Source organism: Crotalus tigris, unplaced genomic scaffold (assembly GCF_016545835.1).
Source record: "Crotalus tigris isolate CLP2741 ecotype Arizona unplaced genomic scaffold, ASM1654583v1 scf7180000020463.618913, whole genome shotgun sequence".
Lineage (NCBI taxonomy): Eukaryota > Metazoa > Chordata > Lepidosauria > Squamata > Viperidae > Crotalus > Crotalus tigris.
The window spans coordinates 250,621-262,885 of NW_024098031.1; the positions used below are offsets into that span (position 1 = coordinate 250,621).

Here is a 12,265-nt window from a genome sequence, read left to right on the forward strand (position 1 = left end):
CTTGTGGTTTTAAAGCTATCATAAATATTTGATATTTATGTCTAGGAATTCAGCTAGATGAAGATGGAATTCTAGATGGAAACAATGATTTAACTATTAAAGGTCGGCTGCTATATCTTGTAGAAAGAGTCACACACTTGAAAAAGAAACAAGCAGAGAAGCTAGTTGATGATAATAACAAGAAACCATGTAAGTAAAGTAAAATAAGGTTTAGTTATTACCTGAATTTAAAGAAAGCATAGTATAATAATTCTCTCATTCTGATATCATAATCTCTTTCAGAATAAATGTCTATAAATTCAGTGCAATTTCAGTGCTTTAACATAATTTTTCTGAAATAATTGCATGTTCTGGAACATTATATTACATTCAAAATCTGCTGATTAAGAAGCTGTGGCTTTTGGCAAATCCTTGTTGAACTGATGGGATGCAAAGTGGAATTCAGATAGACTAACAAAATATTGAGCAAATGAATAATTTTCCACTAGTAAGGATGCATTCATTTGTATTTGTGGGAGGGGGTAGGTGTACAATCTTTGGTAGGGAATGAAATGATGAGTGAAGGCATGTACTTATGCTAGAAACTTTACTTCTTTTTTTCTGGAAGTTGCATAGTCAGGGCAACACTCTTTGCAATGTGACCCATAGCCCATCAGGACTGACTCTGACACATTTAATTTTTATTCCTGGAATGCAAATGCATAGAAATGCTGGCCATTGCATGACAACAGTTTATCATGTCTTCTTTTCTCTTTTCTCATCCTTATTGGATAGGTGATTATTATATTGTCATTAATTCATCTTTATAAATTTAAGTACAGATTATCTTCAATTTGTATTTTTATTTTAAAATAAATGTGATCCTTTAAAAAATAATTTGGATTTTTCTAGCCTAGTAACTAGTGAAGCAATTGTCTCTTTGCCTCCAAATTGACTCTGTACATTTTACACTTATAATTTCTAATTTGATTTGGTGATTTGCTTTTTTCAGAAATTCATAATTCTGAATTTCTAATCCAAATTGGCATTGCATGTGATGATTGTTATTAAAGGTGGAAAAAAAGGTCTTGTTGTATGTTTGTCTTAATGCTTTCTACATCTAGCAACTCTCCAACAGCTGATATCAGAAACTATGGTACGTTGGGCACAAGAATCTGTAATAGAAGACCCAGAGTTGGTGAGGGCCATGTTTGTTTTGCTACACCGCCAATATGATGGGGTTGGTGGCCTGGTTCGAGCCTTGCCCAAGACATACACTATAAATGGTGTATCAGTTGAAGATACCATCAACTTGCTTGCATCTCTTGGCCAGATCCGTTCTCTCCTCAGTGTTAGGATGGGCAAGGAAGAAGAGAAGCTTATGATTCGTGGATTAGGGTAAAAACATTTCTTTCTATATAAAACTTAACTGTTACATAATTGTCTTTGGTTGATTATTAGGAGAGAAGACTGTGATAGTTAGAGGTTTATTCTCATAGGCTTCAAGGAATTTGCATTATGGACAAGTAGGCTAATATGTGAAATGAAAATCTAGAAAACTGCTAATTTCTAATTAATTTCCTTCTGGCTTCTGACTCAAATTGAAATAATCCAATACAATAATCAGGTTCCTTGAGAACATGTGATAATATTTAGAAATTCCTTTTTCTTTAGAATAAAACACCAAAACATTGGTATTTTGTATTTTAACTTTTCTTTTCTTTTCTTTTTCTTTTTAAAAAACATGCTTGAGAAACAACATGGTGATGGGGTAATCAATCATCCAAAAACAAAATCATACATATATAACTCAGATTAAATCATTAGAAACTCCCTCTCTATTTCCTTCAAATAATACAATATATTCAAATTAATGTATTTTTCAATAAAATTCAATCAATCAGAACAATCATCAATAACATTTCATCTGTATAAATCCAAATCCTGTTTTTAAGCTTTACTATTTACAATTACCATATTCTAATTTGGCTTTTAAATAAGCATATTATTAACACTTCAGGTGTCCCTCCTTTCCCTTTTTCCTTAGCATAATCTTTATCTATAAAATATACATATTATTTCAACCATAATATTCTTATATTTTCTACAAGTATTCTATTTTTTAATCTAGTAACTCATTTATTAATACTATTTCTTCTTTTATCAGAAATCCCTTTTATACTCCTTCCATTACCAAACAGCTATCCTTCCTAGAAATAAGAATATTTCTAGGAAGGATATTACTCCAAAAATTACATTTCTACTCTATTTTAAATCTATAATCAATCAATCAATCAATCAATCAATCAATCAATCAATCAATCTATATCTATGAAAAACTCTTTTAACCCACTCAATAAAGTTTAAATCCGATCCAAATAATTGTTATATCCACAACAAGCATATTAATACAGAAAAGCATCTTACTAAGTTCACGTATTTGATTATTCTTTATTCAATCAAGATCTCTAAAGCCTTATTTACCCATCAAGTAAAGTTATTTAGTTTAAAACTAAAACTTTTCTTGAATAAACTAAACATTATTCTAAAAAAAAATACTATCTGGTAATTTTATGGGGGACATATAGATAAGATATAGAAAAGATGGCAGATGACATTTTTGGACATAGGAAATGTATTTTTTTATATTTATTAACTTTATTTTTAATAAGGAAAAGGTTTCTGAGATCAGAGTATATGTTTTCTACGCAACTTAAACCATGATGCTTTCTTCTATAAATCAAACATATTAGTTTTATATTTTTCATTTCTTTATATATTCATCTTTAAAAATCTGGCTTTTGAAACAATATATGACTTTTTTGAAGGTCTCATAGAAACAAATTGAGTGGAAGTCTGCATCATCCATATACAATAGAGAACAGTCCTGACTTAATTTAACTGATGAGCCATTAAAAAATAGCAATCTTTTTTTTTCCTTGAGGAGAATAAAATGGTGGAAATCAGATTAAAAATCAAAGGGATATAAAACCCGCTTTTTGCAACTGAATGAGTCATTTTCATCTCTCTCATATTAAGATATTTTATTTTTGAATTATTAAATGAAAATACTTTTTAGGTTTTCAACTAAAAATATCAGTTTTTAAGAAGAGACTGGACAGCCATTTGTCCGAAATGGTGTAGGGTTTCCTGCCTGAGCAGGGGGTTGGACTACATGACCTCCAAGGTCCATTCCAACTTTACTACTATTACAATAACTAAAAAAATTCTTTCCCATCCTTTAGATTAGTCGTTTTCAAATATTTTGATCTTAGGATCATTTTACATTCATAAAAAATATTGATGACTTAAAAGAGTTTTGGATTATGTAGTTAATATTTTATATATTATTTATTAGATGCTTATTTAACCTTTATTATTTTTTTCAAATAACTCAAGATGGCAAGCATAATACTCCTTCTTCCTTCTTTGTTCCCCAGAACAACACCTCATATCTATCATACATGTTTTTTCTATAGATGCTAGGCATCTCCAGCAATAAATGCAATGACTATGACATGTTTATTTTAAAAGCAGTTAACCATAACTCCTATTTTTAAAAAACTTTCTTTAAGCTGTCACTTGAAATACAATTCACAATTAGGCTTTCAAGTCCAATCTAATTCACCAATCTGCACAAATTTGTTCATTTACTTCATTATTTGGGGGGAAAGAGAAGGATAGATGTTCAGAAAATCTTCCTAGGACCTTTGAGATATGTTCAGGCAGAGTGGGAGTGATGTGTGAACCCCGAGTGATTTGCTTGTGACCCTCCATAGTTTTAGAATCTCTGCTCTAGGATATTTTGAATAAATTCCAGTTTTTTATTTTTAAAAACCATATTAAATGATAAGGAGTGGACAGTAACATTTTATAAGTAGATATAAAAGGATTTTCAGTTTACTTTTTACTATTTTTTCTATTTCTAATAGGGACATTATGAACAATAAAGTTTTTTATCAGCATCCTAATCTTATGAGGGCACTAGGGATGCATGAGACTGTAATGGAAGTAATGGTGAATGTACTTGGAGGAGGAGAATCAAAGGTAATGTATAAGCATAATATATGTTTACGTTTTGGCTCTGATGCCAGACAAACCTGCTTATCTCTTGTTGAAGATTTGGTTTAATTAGGGATTTAAATTATTTGTAAAATTGCAAATTTAACAACTGTACCCAATAAACCCAATTTATCAGTAGTTTTACTATGACATCAAAGTAATGGTTTTATTCTGCAGAGAGGATCAACTTAGGTTGATGTTTTGGTGGTCTTGAGCTCTTAATGGAACTTAATGAGAACTTAACATTAACTTAACATAACTTCCATTAAAGTTTGATGATTCAGAACTCAGCAAACATTGTTCTAAGTCAAACATGAATATGTTGGCATTTTGGGGCTATGGGTGCACATCCAGTACCTCAGCTGAAGACCTACTGAAATTTTTTGCTTACCAAATAATTCCCTGTTAATAATTCCCAGGTAGCAACAGCAGATAGTCTGAGCTATTTAACAATAAACTGGGAGAAAACACTTTATCCGTGTTTATGCTAGTTGTCGTGTATTTCAGTTCATGAAATTAGATGCCCAACTTTTATTAAAATACAGGCTTAACAGGGGCAGTTTATTTTGTAGAACTACAATTAGCCCTAAACTAATGGCCCTTTATGCAACACTAATGTGTTGTTTGAATTGTATGGTTTTGGTGGGAAGTGGAATTAGGCTGTGTATTTGTGCATTTATCAACTATCCAGGTCACCACTGTATATAAACTAGTTAGCAAACATCTGTACTTAGATGCATAATTACATGCCTGTGATTTATTTCTCCATTTCTTCCCCCACCAAATATTAAGTACAATATACGATCCTGTTTGGCTGTGATAAAGTGAAGAAATACGTGCAAATGAAGAATGAAACTGCAATAGCATATTTTTGTACCTTCTCTTTCCAACCTGTCATTAAAATTAAGTTTACACAGGATATACTTAGGAATGTGTACATTAATTGGCATACATTTCAATGTGTTAATATTGTCTAGTATGCATTTATTTGAAAGGATATTGAAATACATCACTTTAATTATTTGTTACCTTTTTGATTTCTGCAGGTAAGCTTCTCTAGAGATAAATGTATGAATAATAAGGAAAAGTTGTTACCACATCTAGTGAACAATGACTCCTGAAACTACTTGTCAAGAGAACTTGTAGCATGGGCTGATCAAACATTTATGCAAGGAAGTAGTGAGAGAAAGGGGAAAAGGTTGAGGCAATACTTTAATTTCATGTCACAGTTTAGTGAGGGATGAGCATATAATGATGGAGAAGGTCAGCAAGCTTAATCAGCTGACATTAACTTGGCAATCTACCATTAAAACATTTCAAAAAAATTCGGCAGTAATTCTAAAGTATGAAAACAGGGTTGGTAGTGGGTACAGTTAAGAATTTATTATCTAAGAGACAGAGTTGTCATGATCATTTTCAAGAAAGGATTAATTGAATCAGTAGAGATAGGAGGCTTTCAAGACTTTCATTATTGACCTCTGCCTGAATACTGAGGTGTTGTTCATAGATTACATACTCCTATACAGATTAGTCCTGTTGCCATGTGATCTTAAAAATAATTTTGGTAATATCTTGCCCAGTTATGGATTATTAATGAATAGATGGGGTCTAGGTGGAAGTTACTCCAGCAGACCATACATTTTGTCCAAAGTATTCTTTGATCCCACGAAACTGTTCTACCTTTTGTTGCTCCAATAACAAAATTTAGAATTAAATTTTGTTGGGCAGTAAACTTGATGGAAAAGCCTTTCTTTGAGCAGAGAGAAAGTTTGAAGGCAGAGGGACTGAAACTATAGAATTTGCATAAAAAAATGAGAATACGGAGCAGGATTTTTCAAAGCAAAATTCAAACTTGATTTGTGAGGAGAAAGGGAAGAACATTCTGGAAATGTCAGAGGGCAGACTAGCAATAAAGTGCAAATATTTGATGGGATAGTTGGTTTTTTTTAACACAATATCAGAGCCAGCTCTTCTCAATCCAGCCCTTTTTTTTCCTACTACAAAATTCTTAGGATGCTGGGATTTTATTAGTCATGGATTTAGAATTTTCCTTTGTTGAAAAATTTGCCAGAGTGCATTGGAATCTAGTTAGTCACAATGACACTCTATGATACCATAGCACAAATTCTGTTCTTGCATTAATCCATTATTTGCATTCAAATGTCAAGGATTCACATGGAGAATTTGAATCACAATGCATATTTCATGCCCCCCCCCCGCACCTCTGCCAGAGAATTTTTACAATGGAGCCACCACTGTTTTGCTTGACAATAAAGGTCACATCCTGTGGTTTTACTAATGAGCCATCTCCTTTGGATGGAGATTATCTGGTTTACAATTTTTAATCTCATGAATAATGGAACTGAGCTGAACTCTCCATTTTAGGTTGTTCTCCCTATGATGGCTTCATTTTATAATGCACAGAACCAACTTTAATGGAGCCAAAGTTTAAGCAATCAGGATTTTCACTTTTATTGAATGTGTATCTAGATATTTGAGTAGTTTTACAGAAAATTACATGAAAAAGCAAATTACTTTATCCTGAGGTTTTTTTATATACATACTATCCTTGCTTTTCTAACATAGTACTGTTTGTCTAGGAAATCACCTTTCCTAAGATGGTGGCAAATTGCTGTCGTTTTCTATGTTATTTTTGCCGCATCAGCAGACAGAATCAGAAAGCCATGTTTGATCATCTTAGCTATCTTTTGGAAAACAGCAGTGTTGGACTTGGTAAATATGTATTTTTCCCTACAGTTCACTATACATTTTGTATTTATTGCTATTAAATCTTTTTGGAGTTCACAAATTAATGGCTACTTTGTATATTCATTCTAAGATGTTTCAAGGCTTCCAATACCTCTTAATAATAAATTATTCCTATTGATTAGCATTATGTGTCAGCAATTGCATTCACTGCCAGACTATTCTAAGCCTGCTTAGAATGGATGTATTTTTACTGCATCCTCACATCCCCTAAATCCTGAAAATGTCTGCCTAGTTGATACATGGATGTATCAACTAATGTATAATAAAAACAAGTGGTATTATTCAGATGATATTGACTCAACAAAATGATGGCTGTATATTATAAAATGTGGTTTTCAAATCTGAAATATTTCATTTAGCTACTATATTTCGATAACAGGATGCTGTTCTGTTTTAACATGTTGCCAATTTCTGAAATTCATTTGATAGCTTCTCCTTCTATGCGTGGATCAACACCTTTAGATGTTGCAGCAGCTTCAGTAATGGATAATAATGAACTTGCATTGGCTTTACGAGAACCTGACTTAGAGAAGGTAAATCATAAATAGTATTGTAGAATCTATATTTTAGTAAGTATTCACATATTTCTTAACATATAGTAGCAGCTCTTTGCATCCTGTTAGCCATGTAATTTTCATATACAAGAGCCCCATAATGACAGGTTTTAGTTTCATCTCAAAGGCACAAAACTTTTGCTGGGAAGAGTAGCTCTATGAACAGAAAATGCAAAACCAGGAGAGAAAGTACCCATTGTACAATTCATTAAAAAGTGATTACTAACATAAGAGAAAAATCAGAACTATGTACAATTTCTAGAATAGAAATAAAATTAGGAAAATAAAGGTGAAAGTAACTTCTAGTACATTTATTTTTTCTATAGCTGTATTGACCACCAGGTTGTTAATAAAGGTAAATACAATGAACTGTGCTTAAGCAGAAGGTTTTTCATAGAGTTGAAGGGAAAGGAACTAAGACTACTGTGATAATGTGGACAAAAGAGCAGTCTGAGAATTATAAATGAAGATCTAAAGAGTCAGGATGGAGAAGAGAGGAAGAGTATAGGTGTATGAAGTGTGTAATGAGCATCTTCAAATTGGGGAACAAGATGACTATGGAATCTAGACACTGGTAAAATATGCATACATAGATAGATAGAGGGGGAGAGACAGGGGCAGTAAATGCTTCTATTGTTTAATTTTGTCTTGTTTTTAGGTAGTCCGCTACTTGGCTGGCTGTGGTTTGCAGAACTGTCCTTTACTAATTTCTAAAGGCTATCCAGATATTGGATGGAACCCAGTTGAAGGAGAACGATACCTGGATTTCCTTCGTTTTGCTGTTTTTTGCAATGGTAGTGTTAAGATACTTCAGTTTTTGAATAACCTAGTTATTACTAATCAATTATACCTTAACTACATTTATTAATGTGCCTGATGAAGTGCTGCTTCTCAGGTGTGTTTATGATGTCATAGTTTGATAAATGTTTCCTTTTTAGCAATGTTCTTAAGTCACTATGCAGCATTGAGAGAAACCTTGAGAGAAAACTGGAATAATTCAAAGAATAACATATCTTCCCTACCCAATACCATTGGCATCTCCTTCTCCAACTTCTTCCTTCTGTGTTGAGAATCTGTGTGAAGCTCAATTTATCCATTCTTTTTCTCATCTCATATTCCAGTACATGCCGTATAACTTTGTTGATTTCAAATATAATTGTTAGGAAGTAAGAGAGAAGAGACATGTATAATTTATAGTGATGTTATCTGAGACACTTTTGGATATTGATAAAGTGGATGGAGTTTCTCATAGTTTAACTGTTTAATTCAGTCCTTAAAGTCTGCTTATGGGCTAGAGATAGTGGAGCTTCAGGCACAATGTAGGTTCTCTCTCCCTGCTAATATAGTTGTCAAATTTCAAAATGAATAAAGACTATATATATGTGGAGTAAAATATTGGGCTTCTTTATCATATGTTTATAGAAACTAATTCCAGATTTTTGGCTGTATCAGGTAGTTAAGTTTCTATATGATTGTAGGAGAGAGTGTTGAAGAAAATGCTAATGTGGTGGTTAGACTGCTCATTCGACGTCCTGAATGTTTTGGACCAGCACTGAGAGGTGAAGGTGGAAATGGTTTGCTTGCTGCCATGGAAGAAGCCATAAATATATCAGAAGATCCCACAAGAGATGGTCCTTCATCAACTAATGGATCCACTAGAACACCGTAGGTAGAATGGAAATGTTTATTCCCTGAATATAATTTTTCTATAGGATTCATTGTTTCTAAAAGGAACTGTGTGATGCTGTTCTATGACAATAATAACATTTGCTTGTTTGAAACTAAAGCCTAATAAATTTCTTAAGTATAATACCTAATGTTAATTTGTGTAGAGAATGTTAATAACAATACATTATTTATGATACAAATGATAAGAATCTTCTGCTTACTACAAATACAAACTCTCAAGATCAGAGGAACATCAGCATATGGATTCAAAAAATTTGCAAGTTTTGTATCCTGTTTATATCTTACCTGTCCATCCATAAGTAGAACACAGATGGGCAATAGAATATTTCATTGTGTAGTTAAGGTAGTATGTAACCACTACCCCATATAATTTAACTTATTTATTATTATTTCCGTGTGTTCTAAAATACTTAGGGCATAAATTCTTTTACTGAAATTTATTTTTCTGTTCACCAACTATTATAATAGTTGAGCAATAGTCTCCCTGCTGTTTTCAGAGAATCTCTCTCTTTCCCTCCCTCCCTCCCTCCCTCCCTCCCTCCCTCCCTCCCAAATCCCACCAAACCAAAAAAACCCCCACCAAACCAAAAAAAAAAAGTATTTTGTATTATTTTAAGACAAAGGGCTTAGAATTAATGTAAAATTTTCACTATAATCTTAATTGTTTTGAGGATTTTCTGAGCATTAAAATCTATGTTTTAACTGGATATGCCAAGGCTTGAACCCAGGTCTCACTAAAGATAAATTATATAGCAAATTTAATACATAAATTTTTATTTCTTCACTATTTTTTAATTTCTTTGAAAAACTGAACAGAAGTGAAGTAGAAGAAGAGGACGATACTGTTCACATGGGAAATGCCATCATGACTTTTTATGCTGCCCTGATTGATCTCTTGGGACGCTGTGCTCCAGAAATGCATGTAAGTATGTGTTAAGATATTTAATTTAATAGCAGTATAATAAGCCAGAATACACATTTGTAGTTCATTGTTTGCACAGTGCAGGCTCCTGCATCTATGTTATGATTGGTTGCTGGGTGAGAAAGGAGAGTTTCTCTTTTTCCTGCTTTTTTTTTTCTTCTGTGTGCTCTGTGTGCTGTTCTGTGATTTCCCTGTTGATTTACCTTATGATGAAGTGATATGCCTGACTATCTTGTTTACTGTAAATATAGATGTTAAATATATTTATTTTTTTAAAACCACAAGTTCATGTCAGAGTGACTTCATTTGGACACCTGTTGTGCAATTCCCTGACAGTATGCATGTAATTACTGTTTATTACTTTTGCTAAATTTATATCCTATGTGTTAATGAATAATGTGAACCAGCATCCTTTTTCTGATTCAAGTACTCCTTAATTCATGGGCTTGTGGGTGAGATAGTGGTACTCATGAACAAAAAGATGTATCAGCAAATCCTGGGGAACATCATGGTTTGCAGGAATATGAAACAGTCAAAGGAAAAATAAAACATCTTCAGAACGATTAATCTAATCTCTGCGTAACCTAGTGATGATTTAATGTTATATACAAATAACTATTCTATGAACCTCATGTTGTCCTTTGTGTTGAGACAGAAAATTTCAAGGTTCACATAAACACGCTAAAATTCAAAATGTTATTGTAGGTGGAATTTAGGAATCAACACACCTACTTTTCTCCCAAAAGTGAGATGGGCAGCATCTTAGATAGATAGATAGATAGATAGATAGATAGATAGATAGATAGATAGATAAATAGATAGATAGATAGAATCTACTTCACCCCAGAGCACAAAAACTCTGACTATCCCGCAATGACTAAGATTCTTGATTGGATGTTATATGGGGAAAAGAAAGAATGAATGTGAGTGTACATAGATATTTGTGTGGTGGTAATTGAATGGAATAAAGTAACTTGAGCTGTAATAGAAACAATTCACATTATAGATGTTCTTTACCCATAGGAAAATTAAATATGTAATTTGACTTTTTATAAATGTGAACTTCTCATTTCTGTCTTTTTTGACATAAATAGAAATGACTGTTAACATAATTGCTTCTTCAGTTCCTTCAGGGGAATATTTACCATGAGAACTGCACCATCTTTTAATAGTAATTGGAATATGATATCAGGCCCATCTTTGAACAAATATTGAGCTCTATGAGATTTCAAGTTATATTGTATTAAGTCACAGAATTATTATTTGGTGCACATAAATGTATAATTAGCTTATTAATAGAATTCTCATTTATAAGGATATATCTGCATTCTTTGATTGCTATATTCTCATACAAGACAGCTAAACACTTATTGCCTTATTCCATTAGCTCATCCATGCTGGCAAAGGGGAAGCCATTAGAATCAGATCTATTCTAAGGTCTTTGATTCCTTTGGAGGACTTAGTGGGTGTAATTAGCATTCCTTTTCATATGCCAACAATAGCAAAAGGTAAGAAAACTTACAGTTTTTCTTTCTATCATTTATTATGAGTGACTTGATTATTTCTTCTTCATCATGTGTGAACACATAATTCATTCTCTCTCCCTCCCTCTCTCCCTCCCTCTCCCCTATTTTTTTTCAGATGGCAATGTTGCGGAACCTGATATGTCAGGGGGGTTTTGCCCTGATCACAAGGCAGCGATGGTATTGTTTCTCGATAGGGTCTACGGAATTGAAGACCAAGATTTTCTTCTTCACCTTCTAGAAGTTGGCTTTCTGCCAGATCTTCGTGCAGCTGCTTCATTAGATACGGTAACAAGTAACTTTTAACCTTCCTTAATTATTGTTTTCTGTTTTATCCAGATTTATCCTTTGCATAAATTTTGATACTTTAAATACTTTTAAAAATGATAAGTTAGTGTTTTCAGTTAGGACTAAGTAATGCTTTGCAGTCAAAGGGAACAAAGTGTGGGAGCCTTCATGTACCCCAGTCTTCAGTTCCTTAAAGCAACAGTGATTTATCCTGGAGTTCCATGGCTGTCTTTTGTAGTTGCTGCATGATTCTGGGAAAAGAAACATTTGGTTTCTTTTGAGACTTGGGTCAGATTTCAAGTTTAAAGTGAACACAGTTTCTCAGTGTTAATTAACCTAAAAAAGAAATGACATTTAGGTTTGTAGAGAGAAGGGTGATTGTATTATATAATATTCCTCTCATACAGATGGGCTTTGAAGTTGAAACCTTGACATAGAAACATAGACATCTGTTTTTTTAAAAAATAAACTGTAATTCA

At 32.8% G+C, this 12,265-nt stretch overlaps 1 protein-coding gene across 13 annotated transcripts in view; it reads left to right on the forward strand.

The window, feature by feature from the left end:
* The window catches only part of RYR2 (ryanodine receptor 2), a 302,536-nt gene that overhangs the window by 169,843 nt on the left and 120,428 nt on the right, over nt 1–12,265 (forward strand). For all 13 annotated transcript variants that reach the window (XM_039366919.1, XM_039366921.1, XM_039366922.1 and 10 more), the window contains exons 40-49: nt 46–189; nt 1,104–1,377; nt 3,912–4,026; nt 6,642–6,774; nt 7,240–7,343; nt 8,023–8,158; nt 8,843–9,029; nt 9,870–9,975; nt 11,363–11,483; nt 11,617–11,786. In XM_039366919.1, the coding sequence (XP_039222853.1) occupies nt 46–189; nt 1,104–1,377; nt 3,912–4,026; nt 6,642–6,774; nt 7,240–7,343; nt 8,023–8,158; nt 8,843–9,029; nt 9,870–9,975; nt 11,363–11,483; nt 11,617–11,786 (1,490 nt within the window). The remainder of the gene's footprint in view (nt 1–45; nt 190–1,103; nt 1,378–3,911; nt 4,027–6,641; nt 6,775–7,239; nt 7,344–8,022; nt 8,159–8,842; nt 9,030–9,869; nt 9,976–11,362; nt 11,484–11,616; nt 11,787–12,265) is intronic.